Source organism: Lissotriton helveticus, chromosome 10 (genome assembly GCF_964261635.1).
Source record: "Lissotriton helveticus chromosome 10, aLisHel1.1, whole genome shotgun sequence".
Classification (NCBI taxonomy): Eukaryota; Metazoa; Chordata; class Amphibia; order Caudata; family Salamandridae; genus Lissotriton; species Lissotriton helveticus.
In genome coordinates, this window is record NC_136071.1 from 672,125,040 (window position 1) to 672,146,237 (window position 21,198).

Genomic DNA, 21,198 nt, shown 5'->3' on the forward strand with positions numbered 1-21,198 from the left:
ACTCTGTAACCCGTAAGCAAATTTCAAAATTTCTATAGCAATATATTATCAGGTTCTTTAGGACAGTGCTTTCAAAACTTTTCATGTTGGTGACACTTTAGACATGAATCGTTTTGCAAAACGGTAATAGTTTTACTAGCAAAATATATGATTTGTAAAATCTTAACATACATACATTTCCAAGACTGCTGTAATTTAGGAGTAACAATATGTAAATGTGTGCAAGAATTAAAACCATTTTAATATAACCAGCAACACTCACTATTTTAATGAGATGTATGAGGTTGATAGCGAGCATGTGGAGCTGCAGAAGCCACGTCACTGGCGATGCTGCGGTCACCTCCCTCCTGTGTAAGCTTGAATAGGTCTGTGTGTGTGGGGGGGGGGGCAGCAGCAGCAACTGCTGCAGGAACCGCAAGCATGTGAAGCTGCGTCACTGGTGATGCTGCTTTCGCCCCCCCTGCGTAAGCTTCGAGGGGTCTGCGGGGGCAGCCGTAGAGAGCCGCCACAGTCTTTACTCACTGCTGGAGGTTCCACAGGTCTGTGGGAGTGAAGCAGCAGCGAGCGCCGGATCGTGCTGCTGGCCTCCCCATGACCTAGATTGAATGTGCAGGGGGTGGCACAGAGCACTGCAGTGCAGGAGCCCCTGGCAGAGAGCAGCAGCGATGCTCCGACTCCAATCACGGCTCGCTGCCCAGCCACAGGAGACAACTCCACTCGCAGGAATGGGTAATGCATCAGTAGCATGCGCAGTACCATCCTGCATGATGCCTAGACTACGTTGTGTGACACCTACAGACGGCAGCCGACACACTAACGTGTCGCAACACACCGTTTGGAAAAGCACTGCTTTAGGAAGTAATCTGGTATTACCTTAGCCCAGCTAAATCTATAGCCCTTCTCCTTTAGCTTAAGCAACTCATTGTGTGACAGGGACTTTGCATCAGCTGGCACATTCATTCTAAACTGTGCACAAAACGGTTTATGATCCCTTAAAGCCCTCCACATTGAATTCAAATCAATAAGGGAGCAAAATAGGCTAGCAGACGATAATATGATTTATCGTCGTTCAAAATGCTTTTACCCTTAAAGGTAGGCTAAATTCAGACATTACATTAATTAAATGCTCCCCTGCTGGGAGTGGCTAAAATGCATCTGGTCAGAAACAGGACAAGAATCTTCGTTCTCCACTCAATTCTCAATCGGATCACATAACATACAAGGGTGCAAATTAAAATCTCCTAGGATTAAAATCGGTATTGCTTTAAACAAAGAAACTGAATAAGCGTCTAGAATTTTTTTTTAATACATGGCAGGGATGTCAGTTGACGAAGCAGGGTTGTAAACATTTATAACTAGCAGCTTGGTGTCATTGCCAACAAGCATTTACAATGCAACGGTTTCGCCTTTGCAAAAGTTAGAGCTATTGGCATTGCTCATGACATTATTTTTATTTATGTTTTTTTTTTTAAAACATAAATAAATGGCATTGTCATTTACAATGCCAATAGCATTGCCGGAACGTGGACTTAGCGGGTGAGGAAGGGCTTTAAGGCGCTGTTCAAAATTATAACTTCTCCTTCTGAGCATTTATCTGTCAAACTTTTGGGTTCATTAATAACACTTCGTAAAATGTATACATTGATGTAAAAAATGAGTAGGGCGGAGGGCAAAAAGAATTTTAAGATAACACTGGTATATTATAAATAGAAAGGCTGTTCCGTCGCCCCAGGTCCTGCCGACAGGCACAATAACCCCGTATCACTCAAGGCTTTTTCGTTTGATAAAGGGCGCCTTTTCGGGTCCGTGGCTCAGCCCTGCAGTCTTTTCCCTACTCAGAGGAAACCAGGGAGTCGCGCACACTCCGGCCTGTAGAGCACAGCCCGTCTCTGCCCAAGGTCGACGGTAGTCCTCGGTGCTGGCTGAATAGGAGGCGAGACGGACAAGCTCCATCAATCAGACCCTTCAGAATGAAGAGATGTGAGCTGGCATCCAAGCAGCCCCTCCTCCCTCTCCGCATCCCCGGAGCGTGGCGCAGGGGGCCCAAACCCCTCACAGGGGCCCGCTCCTCACAACCAATCAATGCTTAATTTGAGCCAGTGGTTTCCGGTGCTCGGCTCTGGAACTTAATTATCAACATCGTAACTAATGACAGTCTGCCATACAGTGGACTTCAGAAATGAGCACAACAGTTGTTCATTAATTCAATACACAACACATATTACTTGTTAGGAGGCCACAGTTCTTGTTTGTGCCCCTTTAGTATTTATAAGGGGTTAAAGGCTCTCCAGTATGACTTTAAAGTTCTGCAGGCAATATCCCAGTTCAGAAAGGGTTAACCCGGTCCTCCCCAGGCTCCTACGTGTTGTAGGTGAGGTCCCCCATCGATGTGGCACAGTTCGCAGCCACCTGTGCGCTTCCTAGTGCCTTTGTACGCTTCGTGCTCGTTTAGGCTAGCCCGGCCTGCCAAAGCTCACGCGCTTCGCGTGAGACGCGGCCGGGTCTATCAGGAGGTACGAGTCGTACTGCTGATGTGCGACTCGTACTGTAGAAAGCGCAGGCTGCGGAGCGTACCAGGGGCTCCCAAGGGACAGAGGGCAGTGCGAGCCTCGCTGTAAATGCGGCTCGTACCGCAGCTGTCCTCACACGCTGCAGGGCTCACGGGGGGCTTCTGATGGACAAAGGGCGGTGCGAGCCTCGCTCTAATGCGGCTCGTACCGCGCATCAGTACAGTACCTTAAGGATTTAGGAGAGGTTCGAGGTGGCAATGCAGGGGTCGGCTCGAGGTCCCGCGTCGCGGTGTCGTCCTTGGCTGATGCGAGCGACGGCTCGGGTCAGAAGGTCGGCGTTGCGGCGCGGGTCGGGTCAGTCGGGCAAAGCACCTCGGGTCCAGGAAAGAGGGGGGCGGGGGCCCCGGGCAGCAGAGTGTGGCACAAGCAAAGCCTTGATGAGCTCCTCCTTTCCTCACGCCGCTGCTGTACACGAACGGTGGCGGCTGGGGCTTTAAGGCAACTTCTCTCCGCGCAATTATTCTCAAGAGGGTCCGGTTGTCTGGCAAGCAATACCCCGCACACACGACGGTGAGGCCCGGCAGGCTCGCTAAAATGGCGAATCCGAGGCAGCGCAGTCCAAACTGAACACACCCACCCGCCCCAGCTCCTAGAAAAAAATGGCGGCCGCAAACATCCTGGGAAAAAAAAAATAAGACAACACCCACCGCCGCATGATGTTCTAAAAGGGGCGGAATGCGAAAAAAATCTACGGAACGCCCACGAATCTGCTCCCGTGAAGATTGACGCATCTCTCTTCCAATGGCTAGCCTCCATTTATGGAGCTAGACAATGGAAGAGAGAAGCGGGACAAAGCCCCGTACTGTCTAACATAAGATTTTGCCTGCGCGAACACTGCTGCGCAGTGGACGCCAGGCGAAACCTAAAAATGTAAGGCACACATATAATGTTAAGTGAGCCAATAGGAACATTCTCCATTTGCATATTAGACCCAGTATACAAAGGTCACAATGCCCCCCTTCGGTCTACCACGACGACGCGAGGGCACATCATTAAAGGAAAAGGTTGTATAACCATCCACACTCAAGTCTCCAGCTACGTCCCAAGTCTCTTGTAGGCAGATGATTCCATATAATTGCAGTACAGTCATCTCAAGCGCATCGGGCATAATGTTACTAACCACAGCAACATTCCAGCCCAATAGTGCAAATGACCCCCTGGGTTGTGGATAAACCTTACCCCTCCCCCGAAGACTGTTCCAAACTAGATATATGTCAATCTTGCTCATCTAATTGTGCTAAAGATGCAAATCTATTACTTAGCTGAAGTTCAGAGCTGGGCACGGTGTGTAAAAGAATGGGGCACCCGTCCTGCAAAGGGCTAACCAGACAACACCTATGGAAGAAGCGTAGCGCGCTGGAGGGGGGTTAAAGAAACCCAAACGATAAATTAAGATTGGCTTTGAGGTAAACCAAATCTGTTCAACTAACCTGGGGTTTATAAAATTAACCACGACGCAGTAATCTGCACATGACTTCGAGGGGTCATTCAGCCCTCCATGTGCATCATAATAATTTCATTATACAAAGAGGAAGCTGATAGACTCACCGATTTGAGGGCCAGTTAATCACCTTGTTTTTAATCTGGGCATAGCTCTCTTCCATTCCCCCTCTTATGGGTGGCACATTAGCCAATACCAGAACATACGGCGTTGAAGCCAGAGACAATTACATCACAGCATCCGAGGGAGTTGGGCCATTAGTATTAGAAGAGTGGGCCTGAACAGGTGTACAGTAAGAGATCTGCGAAGGGCCTCTCCTGCTCCGTAAAGAATCACTAAAGGCCACAGGGGGAGCAATGGGCAGGTTATTTTGCAAACTATTCTCTTTTGCTAACAGATTCTTAGAGGAACAGGCGCTCTGTAAGGGGGCAGCTGGACAACTATCTTGAAGAACTGGGTCTAAGTGGGGTTTTTGAAATTGAGGTATGAAATGACCTAAGGTAGAACTTAAGAGGGAATGCTAGAAGGTAAGCTCAAAGTGCACAATAATGCTACAGATTCTCTAAAGCACAGACTACATTGCCCAGCCCTCCCACCATTTTCTCAAGCCTATCCTCCAAACTAATCTAACAGGCCTCAAGATACTAAACAACCCTCAGAGTTTAAGGTAATATCCTGTAAGGAAGTGGATGTGCCACCAGGGGCAGCATCCGGAACCGTAGCCTTCTTACATTTTTTCCCCATTTTTTAGGTCGAGCCTAAGCAGCGCATGTGCTGCTCTGCAAGGCATGCTGTATTGAGGAATGGACTTGAAGCACCACCCATGTCCCGCCCATCTTTTCTATTGGCTCCTGATACCGTCCTTGCAAAATCGTTGCTTTTCATTCCAGAAAAGGCTTCTTAGTCCCTCCTTAGAATCATCTTGTTTGCATTTGTAACCTCCCATAATGACTGCACCTTTTACTTGTCTTGTTACATGGTCTGCTTTATCTTGGCTGTGAACACTATTTTATTCAAAGATTTGCCCCAATTCACCGACTACGTCGCAGCATGCTGCCCGCTATTTTAATTACTAATGGAGGGCCGCTTTAACTACAGCGACTGCATTTTCTTAATTTATCTATTTAAGCAGCGCAGTTCGCTTAAGTATAGCGGCCACGCTTATTTATTTCTTTGTTTGCTAACGCCCATGTGGCACTTTCACATTAATGGAGGCCGCGCCCTTTTCTTTAGACATGCCGCATCTAAAGAAAGATGTGCGACGCTATTTAAGTTAAAGTGCTGCAGGTGTAGCTTTTACAAAAAAAATGCTTTTATATGTCAACTTGACAAAAGGATGCTTTTGTTGGGGTCAAAGCAACCATGCAGCGGTTTCACTTTAATGTCTGCAATGCCCCGTCTGAAGAAAGCCCCCCATGCTATGCTTTCACGTTAATGGAACCTGTGCCGCGCAGCAAGGGGATCTTTGAAACAAAAAATATTTGCAATGCAACAGGTCTCGCATTTGCAAGAGTTTGAGCTATTGGCATTATAATGCCAATAGCTCAAACTCTCGTAAATGTGAGACCTATTGCATTGCAAATGCTCGTCTTGACAAGAGTGGCTGATTAGAGGAGGTAGGTATTTTAATCTTCGATCCAACGGTCGCAACCTGGACAACGGCCTGGGCATTACCAGATGAGGTGCAAGACTGTGGATTGGACTCTGGTGAAGGCAGCCATTCCACAGGCCTACTAAGATTGGCCTGAGCCAGAGCCTCTCCGCTCAAGGGTGGCATCTCGGAATCTGGGGTCACACTGAGTACAGTTGCCGGAGAGAGTCCCCACTGCTGCATTTAGAAAAGCCAGAATATTGCTCTGAGCCTTTTATCAGCGGTATTCACCAAATCCCCCTTTCTCTTCCCCATTCTCAGTTGGCAGACAGGGAGCAGCGGAAGAGAAATAAGGTCTGCTACACCTTACTGAAGGATAAAAACAAAGAATGTCACTCACCCGAGGAGGCCAATACTAGGGGAGTGCCTCAGCCAGTCTTGTCTGGCTGCGGATGCACACTGACGGGCCCAGGCAGTGCCCAGGCAAATCCCACATTGCAGGATTGAGGCAGTACTTATGAGCGCGAGGTCAGGTGCTGCAGGCGCCGCCTCCTGGTGCAGTGCGGGTTATAGCCTTAATGCCGTACCCCAGCGCCCCCCAACACTACAGAATACAGCATTCCACGCTGCACGATTGAGGCAGTGCTTATGAGCGTAAGGTTTGGTGCTGCAGGCAGCGCCTCCTGGCAGAGTGAGTGCTGGGACCTGAAGTTCATGTCCCAGCAGCCCCCCAATAGAAAAAGGGTTCTTTGCTACAGGACATAGGCAGCGCTTATGAATGAGAGATCGGGTGCTGCAGGTAGCGCCTCCTGGTGCAGTGCAGCTGAAGCCTGTGTCCTAGCGGTCCCCAACAGAGAAAGAACCCTACTCAAACCAACAGACTAGTAAACTAGGTTGCCGGTCACAGCGTCTTTTTGATCTCGTGAAAATTGCCCTGGCCTGGAATGTTTGACACACATTTGTCATTTACGTGGGGTTTGCTTGTTTAGTGTGCATTTTGTTTTATGTATGCTTAGAAGGAATCAGATTGCTTCTTGCATCAAATCAGTGTGGAAATTCCAAATCCGAGTTTGTGTGTAACTGCAGTAATCTTCTCTTGCAAATAAAATAATTTGAACTTGATCACAGTTATGACATTTCAGCCTCCGAACAGTTGGTTGGGCTGGGAAACTGTCAACCACATACCTACTAAATTTGCTTTGTCAAATGCTAAACCCGCAGACAGTTCTCGCTTCGTAGCAAAGAGCACTTCGCCTAGCTGAGATATTAGGAGTCAAGTAGATAAAAGTTAGCGGGAAAAAACACTGACACTGTGGCTGTGCCATAGCACTTTTTTTTGTTGATCATGGGAGGAATGCGAATCAGTAGGCAAGACTAAGGGAGAAAGGGTGCTACATGGACAACACAAGATGGGTGGGGAAGTAGGGACTGGGAGCAGCACAGACAACGAAGGGTGGTAGAGAAGGGCTGGCGAAAGCAACAAGCAGCATTGAAGGGCGGTTGGGAGCAATCAACCTTGGAGAAGAGGGACACTGAGGGGGCCTGCTGAATAGTAAGCTGAGATTTAATATTGCCCCATCATTTACCAGCAAACAACATCCAATACTAATAGAAATGAGGCAGTTTTAGAGCTGCTGTGCAGAGTAGTGGGTGGCTGTTTGCGTTAGTGGCAGGCCTGCTGCTGCGCTCTGCTTTTTATCTCGGATTTTCTGGACCTTATTTACTTCATGAGACCAGAGGGTGTTGTAAAGGCATCACGGCCAGCAATGCCCGAATAATGAAACACACCTGCCAAGTGAGTGAGAGAGAGAGAGAGAGAGAGAGAGAGAGAGAGAGAGAGGAGAGAGAGAGAGAGAGAGAGAGAGAGAGAGAGAGAAGAGAGAGAGAGAGAGAGATAGAGAGAGAGAGAGAGAGAGAGAGAGAGAGAGAGGAGAGGAGAGAGAGAGAGAGAGAGAGAGAGAGAGAGAGAGAGAGAGAGAGAGAGAAGAGAGAGAGAGAGAGAGAGAGAGAGAGAGAGAGAGAGAGAGAGAGAGAGGAGAGAGAGAGAGAGAGAGAGAGAGAGAGAGAGAGAGAGAGGTTAAGTAGTGTCAGACTCGTATGTATCATGCATGGGAAAAGACATGCAGCGGGCTTCCTTGAAAGCAACACAATGTGATGTCCTGCACAGTAGTGCAATCCTTTGACACTGAAAGTTAGTGTTTGAACCCACCTTTCATATTAAATACGACAGACTATGCCCATTCAGTTTTTGACCTCGCAGCAGTGACCGTTCTCTCGTACTTTCACTTTCACAATAAATGTACAGTAGCCTTTTTGAACATTGCTAATAATGGGCACTGCAGTCCGGAAATAAAGAGACCAGTGCGAAATGGTAGTATGCCCTTACTGAAAGTAATGATTATGTGCATTAAAACCATCGCTATTAGACCTAAACGCACTGGTGTTATAATTATTTCAACCCAAATTAGAATTGGCAACACTTCTCTTATCTTCCTCCACTAACTACCAGGGTACATTCATACTTACTCAGAAACATAAAGCATGGATTGGAGATGTCATGATTATACACTCCTTGGCCTCTCCCACTGAGACATCTAACAAGTAATACGAACGGCAACAAAATTATAGCAGTGTACAGTAAAAGGTTGCCCAACAGGGATACATATTTACCCCCAGAGAAAAAAATATATAGCTGAAATAGGACAATTACACATAGCAGTTGTTCATTTGAAGAAAAAAAATCGTTGCGTCATACGTATTTAGCCGATGCCTGCATTTGTTTTCACTCGTCGCTCGTGGAATCTGGGCTGGAACTTAATGGAGGATGAAAATCACAATCTCTCCTTTAAACATCTCATCCCTGCAATTCGACAGTACCTAATGCCCTGTAACTCATCTATTATAACTGCAAACATGTACATGATTCCGCATAACCAGCCCCACTAAAGATCACACCTAACGTCTACAAATGTAATCTGCCAGACAGGAACAGAAGTAGATGCATCAAGTGGTTTCTTTAAGAGCACAAGACTAACCCAAATAACCACTGGAAAAACAAACAAGAATTTACAAGTGGGTAACAAAATGCTGCAGCGGGAGGGGGGCGGGAACGGACAGCGGGAGGGGGTAGTGTCAGACTCGTATCTATCAGGCATGGGAAAAGACATGCAGCGGGCTTCCTTGAAAGCAACACAATTTGATGTCCTGCACAGTAGTGCAATCCTTTGACACTGAAAGTTATTGTTTGAACCCACCTTTCATATTAAATACGACAGACTATGCCCATTCAGTTTTTGACCTCGCAGCAGTGACCGTTATCTCGTACTTGCACTTACACATTAAATGTACAGTAGCCTTTTTGAACATACGGCGCGTGCATTTTAAACAACCCGCCAGGCAGCTCCCACATGTCCTGGGAAAGAGCCAGTTATTCTGTGATTGGCTGAGGAAGGGGCAGTTCCCAGGATCGCTATAATGAATGGATGAAAGGGCTTGAAATGATAGGTTGGGGAGGGAGCAAAGTCAGGTTTACTTTAAGAAACCGCACCCGCATAAGATCCAGTGGCATACCACGGGCCCGTGTCCCTAGTGCAAGCAAAACATTAGCACTTACACTCACCGGGCTCTCAGGCGGATGCTCCTCTCTCTCTTTGGTGGCAGGTGCGGGACACACGGCCGGTGTGTCTCTCCAAGCAGCGTGGGGCTCTCCTGCAACTCCGGAGCCCCGCCTGCACTCCTCCACCGCCCGGCTCTCCTCTCACTCAGGACGTCCTGCGAGGCGGGGTAGGCTCCCGCCCTCGCTTCCTGTCGGCCATTGTTTTTCACGAAACTCCCCGGCCCGGAGCAGGAAGGCGGGTGCCGGACCAGATTCGGGGGCGTTCCCGGGAACTGGCTTTCGGCTGACGTAGCCAAAAGCGAAAAATTCTCGGGAACGCCCCCAAATCTGGTCCGGGATTGACGGACAGAGCCCTCTCCCAATGGCTAGCCTCCATTTATGGAGCTAGCCAATGGGAGGAGGGGGCGGATACCCGACCCCACAGAGAAAAACATAAGATTTTGCTAGCGTATGCGCTCTTCGTACGCATTGGCTAGGCAAAACCTAAAAATGAGCAGTGGAAGGACAAGTAATGCAGCATGCTCCATGGGAGGCACAAACACATGAAGAAGATGTGAGATTATGTCAGCTGAACTATAAGAAACAAATAAGTGGTAATGAAGCCAACGAATGGTAAGTAGTGGATGATTTCCAAGCCCACTGATAGAAAACAGCATGTCTGGAAGAGGCAGGACATGCGCTGTTTAGCAAGACCTAAGAAATAAAGACTTCCAAGCGACAAGTATCAGAGAGCTACCTTGTCATGGAAAGCCGTGATGAGCCATAATTCCATCTCCAAGTTGGTTCCTCGCTTCTCGGCTCCAATGAAATGCAGAAGATTCTCGTGCTTCATTCCAGGGGTGGCGAAGATCTCTCTCTCACTCTGCCATGACTGCTTGTCCTGAAAGAGGCAAAGGGTGGATAAGAATGAATGCATTCAGAATTTAAGCAGCTGCACAGAGTGGCAGCGTGCCAAAGACTGCTTCCACAGCACTGAGGAGGTGAGCACCGTACTCCACCTTAAGGACCGATTCATTACAGCCAGCAGAAACCTGACTTACCTCTTGGTAATGTGACCATCTCCCATGAAACACTGCAGCCACATGGGTAAGCCCAACATCACAATCTCACAAATTAAGCCTTCATTTCTCAAGCTACCACTCATTCCACAGATGTGACGTCACACCCAGTTGCTTAAAGAGTCAGCAAAGATTGCCACTCAGATTAATCCTTCATTGAGAAACAGACAGTTCTTCTCAGGACTTCAACTTTGTAGTCAAACTGGATTACTCAGTGAGGTGTCATACATTCCTATTTTGCTGCTTGCTAACTGCACAGTAAAATTATTTTAATGCATTCCACTATCTCCTAAAACACTTCCACCCACTCAGTATTTCTATCCTAAAACTGTGCACACTTCTAACCACTAGCTCGGCGTTCCTTCACTTTTAGCTACCTCAACTGTCAAACCCCTTCGGCTAACCACCAATCAGCATAACACTCCTTTGCCTTAAGACACCATTTATACCACTTTTCTACTCTAATCCTGTGCTCCCCTCTTCGGCCCACCTTCTTATACAGACTCTCCTTCAACTAAGTCCAGCCGACCCCATGCCACCCAAATAATTTCTTCAACTCCAAGATTCCTTAAACTCCAAGTTTCCCTTTTCTGCATCTATTCTGTAGCCGCCATTTGCCTTGACCATTAGTCCTGTTGATACCATAACCCTCTTTCGTAATCCTTCCAAAGTTCAGTCTCTAATCTACACATCGCTACAAACCATCCACCTTGTATTACACACAAGCCTCTACTTTTAGCCCTCCCTTCTCTCTGACCCTTCTTCCATTGCATCAGATATCTCTTCTAATAATTGTCTTCGGTGCTCACTCACAACAAACCTCTCCACCACCCCATCACATCTGCAAGTCTCTTCCAACACCACAGCTCTCCTTCCCTACATTTCAAGTTAAGGTCTCTCTCGGAGTGTAGGATTCTCTTATACAAATGCATATTCACAGAAGCAATTCAATGTTCACATATTTAAATATTCATCAAGTTGTAATCGTCCGAATAATAGTTGCTCAAAACTGCTACCAGGCTCACTAAATTTGGAACAGTGACTACTTTAAATTTAAAAACGATGAGAAACACTAGAAGGTGGGCGGAGGATTCAGTGCCATTTTAATAGACAACAGTAGATAATTAACCTTTTTTCAAAAAACCTAGATTTTATAGAAAATATATGGGAGGGTACCAAGTGGCTCTAAGTAGTCTAGCTAATTTTGTCAATCTCACATCTGGAGCACAGGATCTTACCAAAACCATACAACAGATTAAATCAAAGCTCTAGCAAAACCTCACCCTATGCGGATAAAAGGGCACAAATGGTTGATATGTCAAGACAGGGTTTCAAATGCCACAACAACAATATTACACTTTACACTACTCCAGGAAGAATCAATTCAAAGCAAATTCAGTTCACAATACAACAGAATATGACCAATAAGGATAACTACTATGAAAGGTAGTTAATTTTTTTGAGTATGCAAAATTCTCAAAAACTAACAAAAACAATTGTGCAGGAATGCATATTTTAAAAAACCTATATGTAATTAAATAGTAGTATTAATTAAACAAAAAGTAACTTATTTTGTGGGAGGGAGAGGTTCCATGCTACCTAATTAAGAGTGCTGCATTAAGAGTCTGGCGTACAAACCAGCTAGAGGTGAAACATTTGAGTTTCGCCGTATTCCTTCATTAGAAACCAATTTAATTCTATATCTTTGATAAAGATGAATGTAATATCTTCACGAAAATAGATATGAAGTCAAGAATGCATGAATGTACATGGGCATGCGCGAACATACATAAAGGGGACAAAGTACAAGCTAGATAATTAATCGGATTAAAAAAATTAAGTTTATTAGATGCTAGGTCTTTTGATATTACTTTTGTGCTCCTGCTAATGTCAAATGAATACTTGTTACATGTTAATTTGCAAGCTAGATGCCCAATTTATGTGCACCCTCTTGCATGTGGTATTAGCAGCATAATACTGATAAAAATATACTGCGACGTGTTTGCACACAAAATTATGTTGAAGCGAAGCCCATAGTGTAGCTTAATAGTCTCATTATATTATAAGTCTTTCTAGGTGACTTGTCATCGGATCTGTTACTTTGGCCATGAAATCATCCCATATTTTGGCTGAGTCCAAATCATGGTTCAATTATACTTCAAAATGGGAATTTCAAGGATGGATGAATCAAAAAGTCACATGAAAAATTACTGTCACCAGCTTTTCTTCTTCACAATTCGTAAATTCTAGTTACTTATACTTCAAAATATTCATATCCTTGCCTGAAAAATAAGAATTGATCAAGTTAAGAAATATAGCTTATTTTATAGTGCAGGTTTTTTTGTGTTGTGCGGGGGCTAGAGGGTGGCAGGGAATGCAGGGAGTAGTGTGTGTGTGTGCGCTTGGGGCCGCCTGTGTGGGAAAAGTGTTGTGGCATAAGGAATCTGTTATACCTCACCAAGAACAGTTTTATTGCTTGAAGTTCTTCCAGATTTGCATGATGTGCGTTATTCATCCATCTAGTGTTCAAGTTTGTAAGTGTTTAATTACATGTTTTCCCATCAGGTGGGCGAAATCTGCATGACTTGCTGTTACGTGAGCCATAAGCGCAGAATGCCAACTACTTTGCCCTTCTTTATGTCATAAGCCAAGAATGCCCCCTATTGTGACCTACATTATGTCATGAAGGTCAGAGAAGTGAAGTTTGGGGGTGACGCAAGGAGGGATCGAGAAGTGAAGAGTCAAGAAATGGGTATTTTTGAGGTCATAGTAGTAGAATGAGGTTCGAGATAAGTCATACAGTGGAGGTATAGGATACATTGAGAGGGGTATAGGGTGAAACATATGGTAGTGAGACACACAGGTATACGGATGGTATTCTTGTATAAGGAAGGTAATATATAAGTTGTGTTTAATAAACTCAGTCTTTCAAGTGTTGCTGTATTTTAAGCTAATTTATTTATTTTTTTATTTTGTTTATTCTCTTTTTATTAAACATGTTTTCAGTAATTGAATAGTGCAATTGTAGATGAATAGTTATAGTAAAATGTACATATTGTGAAAAATAAACAAACCACAAGTATCTAATCAAATAACTTATATGGAAGCTATGTAGTAACCTATACAAGTTAAGCACATAATGAATATATATATATATATATATATATATATATATATATATATATATAGAGAGAGAGAGAGATATGCCAGAAGTAATATGTAAATGTGTTAAGCAGACCTAAAGACTATCAACATATTTAAAAACAATTATACATATTTATACAAAGAAATACACATCTAGATACATACATATAATCCAATTAAATGCTTATATTTACACAGGGATATTCTGTACATTTGTGTTTGAATATGGTGGTTATGTAGCCAACTCTTGAGTAGTCTCCTGAAGATAAGATAGTTATCCATGGATTTTATGTTTGGGGGTAATGAGTTCCAAGATTTGGCTGCTTGAACAGAGAATGTAGGGTCCCTGTGTTTTTATTCCTGCATAGTGGGATTTTGAGGCTAGATGCCAATCAGGCGGGGAGGTTACTTTCTTGAGTGTATTTGGTAATTTTATTCCTGAAGAAAATGGGTCCTGTTCCATGTATTGCTTTGTGGGGGACACAAAGCAGCTTGAATGTGGATCTTCTGGCAACCGGTAACCAATGTAGGGTCCTCAAAATAGGGGAGATGTGGACTTGTGGCTTTAGATGTAGGAGTAATCTGGCAGCAGAGTTCTGAATCCATTGTAGTCTTTTCATAGTTGATAAAGATAATTTGTGGTAGAGGCCAATGGCTAAATCAAGTTTAGACAGTACAAGAGAGACAGTAGCCTGGACCTTATGTGGCAATCCAAAGTGGGGGAAGATGCCTCGTAGAGTTTTCAAAGAAATGAAGCTTCATCTTGCTAATTTGTCCACTTGGGCATCATTGATAGCTTGAAGTCTAAGGTAATTCCAAGGTTTCTTACTTCCTTAGATACTTTAGGAGGTGGTCACAGATCATCAGGCTAGGTAGCGAGTGAGTCATAATTATTCCAATCGTCACATGTGAGTATTTCCATTTTGGAAGCATTTGAGATGGCTCCATGTCATCCACTGATCAACAGGTCTGAGGCAACTGAAAAAATCTGAGTTTCCAATGTCTTTGGCCTTTCCAAGTTACGGAGTATTTGAGTGTCCCCTGCATAGTTATTGCATGCGACTTGAAAATAATTGATCATTAATCGTAGTGACTGAAAAGCATGGGTGAGATGACAGAGCCTTGAGGAACCCCTGCTTTTTAGGAAGGACAGTTTGGATGAGAAAGGGGGAGAATGGATGACATTTGTTCTGCTTTAAAGGTACGATGTGATTCAGTCAAGTGCAGTCTCCTCTATGCCCGCTTCGTAAATTCTTTGTTTTACAGCGTTATGGTCAACTTGCCATAGGCAGTTGAGAGGTTGAAGAGGAGTAGTGCAGCAACGCCGTTCCAGTCAACTGTGTTTTAAGGTCTTCCCAGACGGTGATGAGGGCAGATTCTGAGCATCTTCCTGGACATAATTCTGTTTGGAAGTCGGAAAGTATGGAGTGATCGTCCAATGAATTGTGACATTTGGGGAATGCTGCTCTTACTATCAGTTTTTCCCAAAGAGGTCCATTTGTAATCGGTCTGTAGTTGTTGTGGTCAAGCAGAACCAGGTTAATTCTCTAATAATGGGCGTATGTATGCCCTTTTTAGATCTTCTGGAAAGACTCCCTTAGCTAAGGAATTTTCAATAATTCTTCAAACTGGTGTGGCAGCAGAGGTAGTTAAAAGAATGTTCTTGAAGATTCGTGGAGGACATGGGTCAGAAGGGCTGCTGGCACGCCTGCCTGCTTTGACCAGATCCATAAATTTACTTTGTGATATTTGTTTGAAGGAATGCAAAGGCTCCTAGCCTACTCTTGAAGGGGATTTTCGAAAATGGGTTGGTGCTGGTGATGGAGCAAGGATTCGCACGTAGAGCGACTTGCTTGTACTCAATCTTCTCAAATAACTCATGACGTACTAATTAACATGTTTTGTCTCATTAATATTGCATTACATGACATATCTAGCATCTAGGGGAAGCTTTCCAATGTGCTTTTACGAACTATAATTTGCTTGCATTAAAATGGCTGCTGCTACGCAGGATTTCCTACTGCGCATGCGTCTGTCATACTCACGTGACATGACGTACTAACATGCTTGGAGGGAAACTTTTGCTTCTGCTCACTAGAATTAAGATGGCTGCTTTGTGTTACAGCATGCATGATGCTTGCACTGCTGCTTTTGGTAAGCTGTTTGTTTTGACTAAACGCAATAGTTAAAATACATCAATGGGAATAGAGTCGAGATAAGTGGTATACAGTGCATTCATTTATTCTGTGTTCTAAAACGGTTTCTTTTCTATTTTTTCATGTATTACATTTCGGGCCTGGGAGGTGCTATCACTCCATTTTGAAACCCACACTGCGCATGTCAAACTCCAAGAAAGAACTTAAGTCATTGAACTGAAGCCAAACTTTAATCACACTAGAAGATGCGCCTGGGAACCTAACCTGATGACCCCAAGCGGAAGACAAACTGTTAACATTGTATTTCTTTAAGAACATTCAATTGTTGGGTGGAATAAATACGCATGGGAAAAAAAAAATTTGATGGGCGGGAATGCTAATTTCAATATTCACAAGAAAAGTTTAATTTTGGTATGGTGTGATGACCTCTCCTCATCCTTTTGTCCAATCAAAATTGGGGATCCTTACACTTGCAACATTGGGGGGTGGTACACGGCCCTGGAAAATAGTATAACTAGAGTAGGCTTAGTGAATTTGTCCGACGTGTCCGAATAGCTGACCTGTCACTGAACCAACGCACTCAATAGGCGATCGAGAGCAGAGAGAGATGCTGGCGGAGCACTCTGTCAGAAGAATCGATAACCCAATCGGGGTTACTGGGAAGGGAGTTTCGAAGACCCAATCGGGGTTTGGCTGTTGGCTACAGAGAAGGTGCAACGCAGGCGTAGCACGTTAGCTGTGGGTGCCGGTCTTAGCCTGAGGTGGTCCTGTCCTGATCCAATTTGGTCCGTACTTTTCCCGATTCTGGTTTGCACCCATTTTCTCCTGCTGGCACCTGCACTTTGGGGTTCTGTCCTTTGACCCAACCCGTGGCCAGGATTGGTCTTCACACCATTCTAGGTAAACATAATAACACCATTCTAGGTAAACATAATTAATGTGGGTTCGTCCTTGTACTGTTTTTCTCTTTTCTACCCTCCCTATGTTTCAATGCTTAATGAAAGTTTCTCATTTCATCTTACCTTAATCATATTCTTGTTGATCAAGTTTCAATTAATGCAGTATGGACACTGAAATGTAATAATTTACATAGATAAAGAGTTTAAACTTTCCCCGAGTCTGTGGTTATTATATGAGTGAAAATTATATATTTCTACCTATTATTCTAACTCCTTGATCCTTTAGGATTTCAGGTACCGGAGACTAGGAATTGGTAAGTCAAATGGTATAGGTCCTGAATGGTTAAACAAACATTTGATATGAGTGTAGGTTTACCTGTCCCTATATGTATATAGTTTTTTTTATGGGCCCAGGTGAGTTTGGTAAAAAAAAGGGCAGGTGAACCTGCGCTCTATCACTGGGGATTTTCCTTTGTTTTAAATAGGAGTCCAATGTCGTTGCTTTGGTTGTTTAATGGTTTGCTAGTTTGTCCATGAGTTCTTGAAAAATGGGAAGAATTACTTCTATGCATTTAGGTTTACAAAAATCGGTGAGAAATTTCTAAAATGTATTTGCACATTTAGCAACCAGCACAAAAACACATAGTGTACACACAACGTCACAATGTGTGCGTAAACACTGCGAACACACATTCACCCATACGGGTGGACTACAACATTGCACTAACACAAAAAACTCAGATGGGAAAATGGGAGGCCCTCTTCATTCCTCACGCTGCACAGAGTTTAGTTTTCCTCCTTACTCAACTGCAGCATATCCAGGTCAGTCGCATGGCATTCAGTAAGTGTATATCAGCCTCTCTCTGGGAAATGCAGGGGCAGAGTGGTGTTTCTGCACCCACCCTGGAGTCCCACTGGCAACGGAAGCATAGTGCCCACAACTGAAGAAATATCACCCCTCACCCCACCCCCACAGCCTTCAATAGGAAGCAATGATTTTCTAAGCGAAGAGCTCAGGATTCTTTCAGCAAGCCTGGGCATATAGTCCAGTCTTCCAATTGCTGGTCTTCATGCATTTTCCAGGGTGAAGGGATCTGTAAATCCGGCACTGATTGGCTCAGTGCTGGTATGCCAGAGCTCTGTCCCTTCTAAGCGTAAATGAACGCCTAGCTGCCTGCTGGACAAACTGGGCATTAAGACATCTTGTCCACAATGGATACTCGTAGGGCTCGGGCTTTCAACGATACAAATACCCAGCACATGATATACAGATAGCTCACCCTCTGAATAAGAAGGCTTGGCATTTTTTGGGGAATAATTTGCTTCTATTTTGAAAATAAAATAAAGGAGTGATATATGGGTCTCGAATGCCAGTTATTGGTGGCCCCTAACCAGCACTGTTATACAGAAAGACAAAGTGTAACCATCAATAGAAGTGGTTCAAAAGTCTCGGAATCTAAATTATATAACTGCTTATAAAAATAACTGCTGTAGTTCTTATAATCCCATTGTTTAGGAGTAGATGCCAGATGTATTTGTCGTAACATTTTGAGCATGGAACCTGTACACTCTCAGTAACTATTGTTTTGTTACACATTCACCCAAGGAATACATAGATTCATGATTCAGGTTGATACCACGGAAATGCTCTAATCTGCCAATCTCCTCTGATGTTGCTTTCAAGAGTTTAAGAACCTTCTGGGGTTGGTGGGATCCAGTTTCAAAACATGTAAAAATGATTTCAAATTCATCTCATAAGGACGTTGTTCTATACAGTGAGCTACCCGGGAGTATTTCGGATCAAAATTTTGGATTGCCTAATATGCTTCAGTACTCTTCTTTTAATAGCATTTTAGCACTCTCTACCTAGATGGTCAATGCACCTAACAGTATACACGCTACGCACCTTCTGGACATTCCTAAATGCAATGACGTGTTTTTGCTTGTGTGTGTTGTGCAAAAAGCCTACATTCATCTAACTTGTGTTTGCAAAAACAAAACTTTGTTTTCACCATACTTTCATGTTACCTTTTCCAAAAACTGTTAAATCCATCACCTTCATAGAAGGTGAGTGGAAGGTAAAGGTTGATGATTGTTCTATACAATTTATTTCCAAACTGCTGGGGATATTAAATGTACTATTAACAAATACTGTGCACCTGTCCAGTCGTATTACAGTGGCGTAGAAAGTATATTCGAAAGATTTTCAATTCAAATGGCATTAGGACCAGCCAACAACCGCCACTGTTATGAAAGCATCTCCGTCACAATAATTGGCCTGCTTTGCTAAATTTTTCCACATTCAATTAGTCATTAAACCAGAACACAGATCTTGAGGAAACCTAACCGCCTGTGGAATTAGTTTAAAAGCCTATTTTGAGCAACTCTGACCATTAGGACAGTCCCTTCATCGAAATTGGCTAATAAAGCAGTACTGTTGTCTAACCCAGTTGGGAGCTCAAGGAGTGAATCGAGTGAATAGGACCACTGGATGAATTGCACGCAAATTTGCACAAACTGGTTAACCACTGTCGATTGGCCTATGACAGGAGAAGACCTCCAAACCTTCTGTGCTGATAAGAACTCTCTCCCTGCCACATTTCTTGCATAGTTTTTAGTTGTTGTGACTAATGGGTGGGATGTTTTCAAATTGAAGGTTTTCACTGCACTAGTCGGGACTGGCTTTTTTTAAGTCAATCTTGCGAATTTGCATAAATCGGCAAGTTATTGCCGGTTAATCTGGCAAGAGAGGTTGATTTGATATTTGATCTTCTGTATTGATAAGCACTGTCTCCCCTTTTCATTTTTTAGGTTTTGCCTAGCAATGCGTACGAAGTACGCATGCGCTAGCAAAACCTCTTGAGTTCTATGTCGGGTGATGACCCGCCTCTATCATTGGCTAGCTCCATAAATGGAGGCTAGCCATTGGGAGACAGAGGCTGTCAATCGCGCTTTCCCCGTGAAAACGCGATTCGGGGGCGTTTCCGTGTGTTTTTTTAAGTCCCGCCCTCTCCTCTTCCCATTGGCTGGAATTTTACCTTCCAGCCAATGGGAAGGGGAGAGGGCGAAAAACACGCCCACAAGGAGTTGTTGTGCCTTCTTTATCCCCCGCCCTCCCTCCGGTTGTCCGTGCCTTCGCCGAGTGCTTGTTTTCTCTGTGAATTGGAAGTACAACATTGCACTTAATATCTGCAAGCAAATGCAAAGTATGAAGTCGTGTTGCTTTTCCTCAAGCATAAGTAATGGACATCTGTCATTCATGTTGGGTAATCTTTAAGCATTTAGCCAGCGCGTTGAGTTGTAACTGTTGTTCCCTGTTCCACCAGTGAGGCAGAGCGGGTTTTGGAAGTGCGGTCAGGCTCGTGTGCCCCACTGAACGGTGCAAGTGTTCTGCCATCTGCGCACCCTACGGAGCCTTCTGTTTCCCAGCAGAAGCACTGCTCTGATCTGTGCCACAAGGCCACTTATTAGCCCGCCGGCAAGTGAACGTGATGCGTTTAATGTTGTAGTCCGTGTGCAGGGCACGCACGTTTTGCCACAAGGGCCACTTTCATGCTGGGTGCAGAGGGGCAGCTTGCTTGACTCCCTAACTTCTCCACTGCCGGAGGAGGGCACGCAGACGGAAGCTTGGGGTAAAATGCGTCAGGGCTCACTCACACTCATCTTCACGAGTACTTGTTGGTACGAACGGTAAGTGCTGTGAGGCATTTTCGTGGTAGATGTAAATTGTGAGTTTCAAAATGACTGTGTTTTGGGGGTGACATTGCTGCGATGTTTTTGAATAGGTGGCATTTCAGCCGTTTTAAACTATTTGTGTCGTCGCCCTTTTTGCACTAGTGTTGGTTATGTTCCTACACTGATAAGTCGCCTTCATGCCGTGTAAAGTTTCCTGGATGTTTACATATTGGTGTGTGTTCTGCGTGGAGAGTTAAAGTGAGTGTGTGTGGGGGGGCTCCTGCCTCGTGCTCCACGTTCCTGTTGCCGTGACAACGGACCTCCGAAGGGAGCAGGTGACCTGCGGCTGGAGGCGAGGCAGGGGCTGCGCTGGCATTTCATTATTTTACGTGGAAGCCGCTTCCCAGCTGGCTCTCATCAGCCCTGGCACCGCTGCCCTTCCTGTCACCAGGCTCTGCCCTCCCAAGCGCAGCTCATTTGTTTCCGTAACCGGGTCACTCGCCCCAGCAGCCTGACTGCGAGGGAAGCCCCGGCTGCCTTGACTGCTCCTTACTTACTTGTAGTGTCTTGGTTGTGCCTCTTAAGCCGGTCAGGCAGTGAGGAGAGTCATCTCAGTTCTGCGGGGAAGTGTTGGCCTTTTTTACACGATATGATCTGTGGGGAAAACCCAGAAATCTGCCGAGACTACAGTAATGTACGTTTCTAATAACTGCCCATGAAACACTACAAAATACAGGACACACATTGACTTCTTTTCAGCTTGGCTGTCATGTTCCTCCGGTTGCCTTGTGGGACACTCGCTCCTTAATGCATGTTACTGCTGTGTAACTGAAGAGACTGAGTGTGTGATGCTGGAATTATCAGTTGGAAGCCCCTTTCTTCTTCTAGTTACATCTTCATTTCAAGTTACTTGCATGGGGCAGTGCAGATCACCTGTTACTTTGGGTGCCTTTGTGTGTAATGTTCCTCAGTGAGAGGTTTACACCAGCGGTTCTTAACCTTTGATCCGGAGACGCCTGGGGGGTCTGCAAAGCCTACACTAGGGGTC

At 44.7% G+C, this 21,198-nt stretch overlaps 1 protein-coding gene across 4 annotated transcripts in view; it reads right to left on the minus strand.

Moving 5' to 3' along the window:
- The window catches only part of ACVR2B (activin A receptor type 2B), a 376,358-nt gene that overhangs the window by 143,554 nt on the left and 211,606 nt on the right, over positions 1-21,198 (minus strand). For all 4 annotated transcript variants that reach the window (XM_078663209.1, XM_078663210.1, XM_078663208.1 and 1 more), the window contains exon 6: positions 9,955-10,098. In XM_078663209.1, the coding sequence (XP_078519335.1) occupies positions 9,955-10,098 (144 nt within the window). The remainder of the gene's footprint in view (positions 1-9,954; positions 10,099-21,198) is intronic.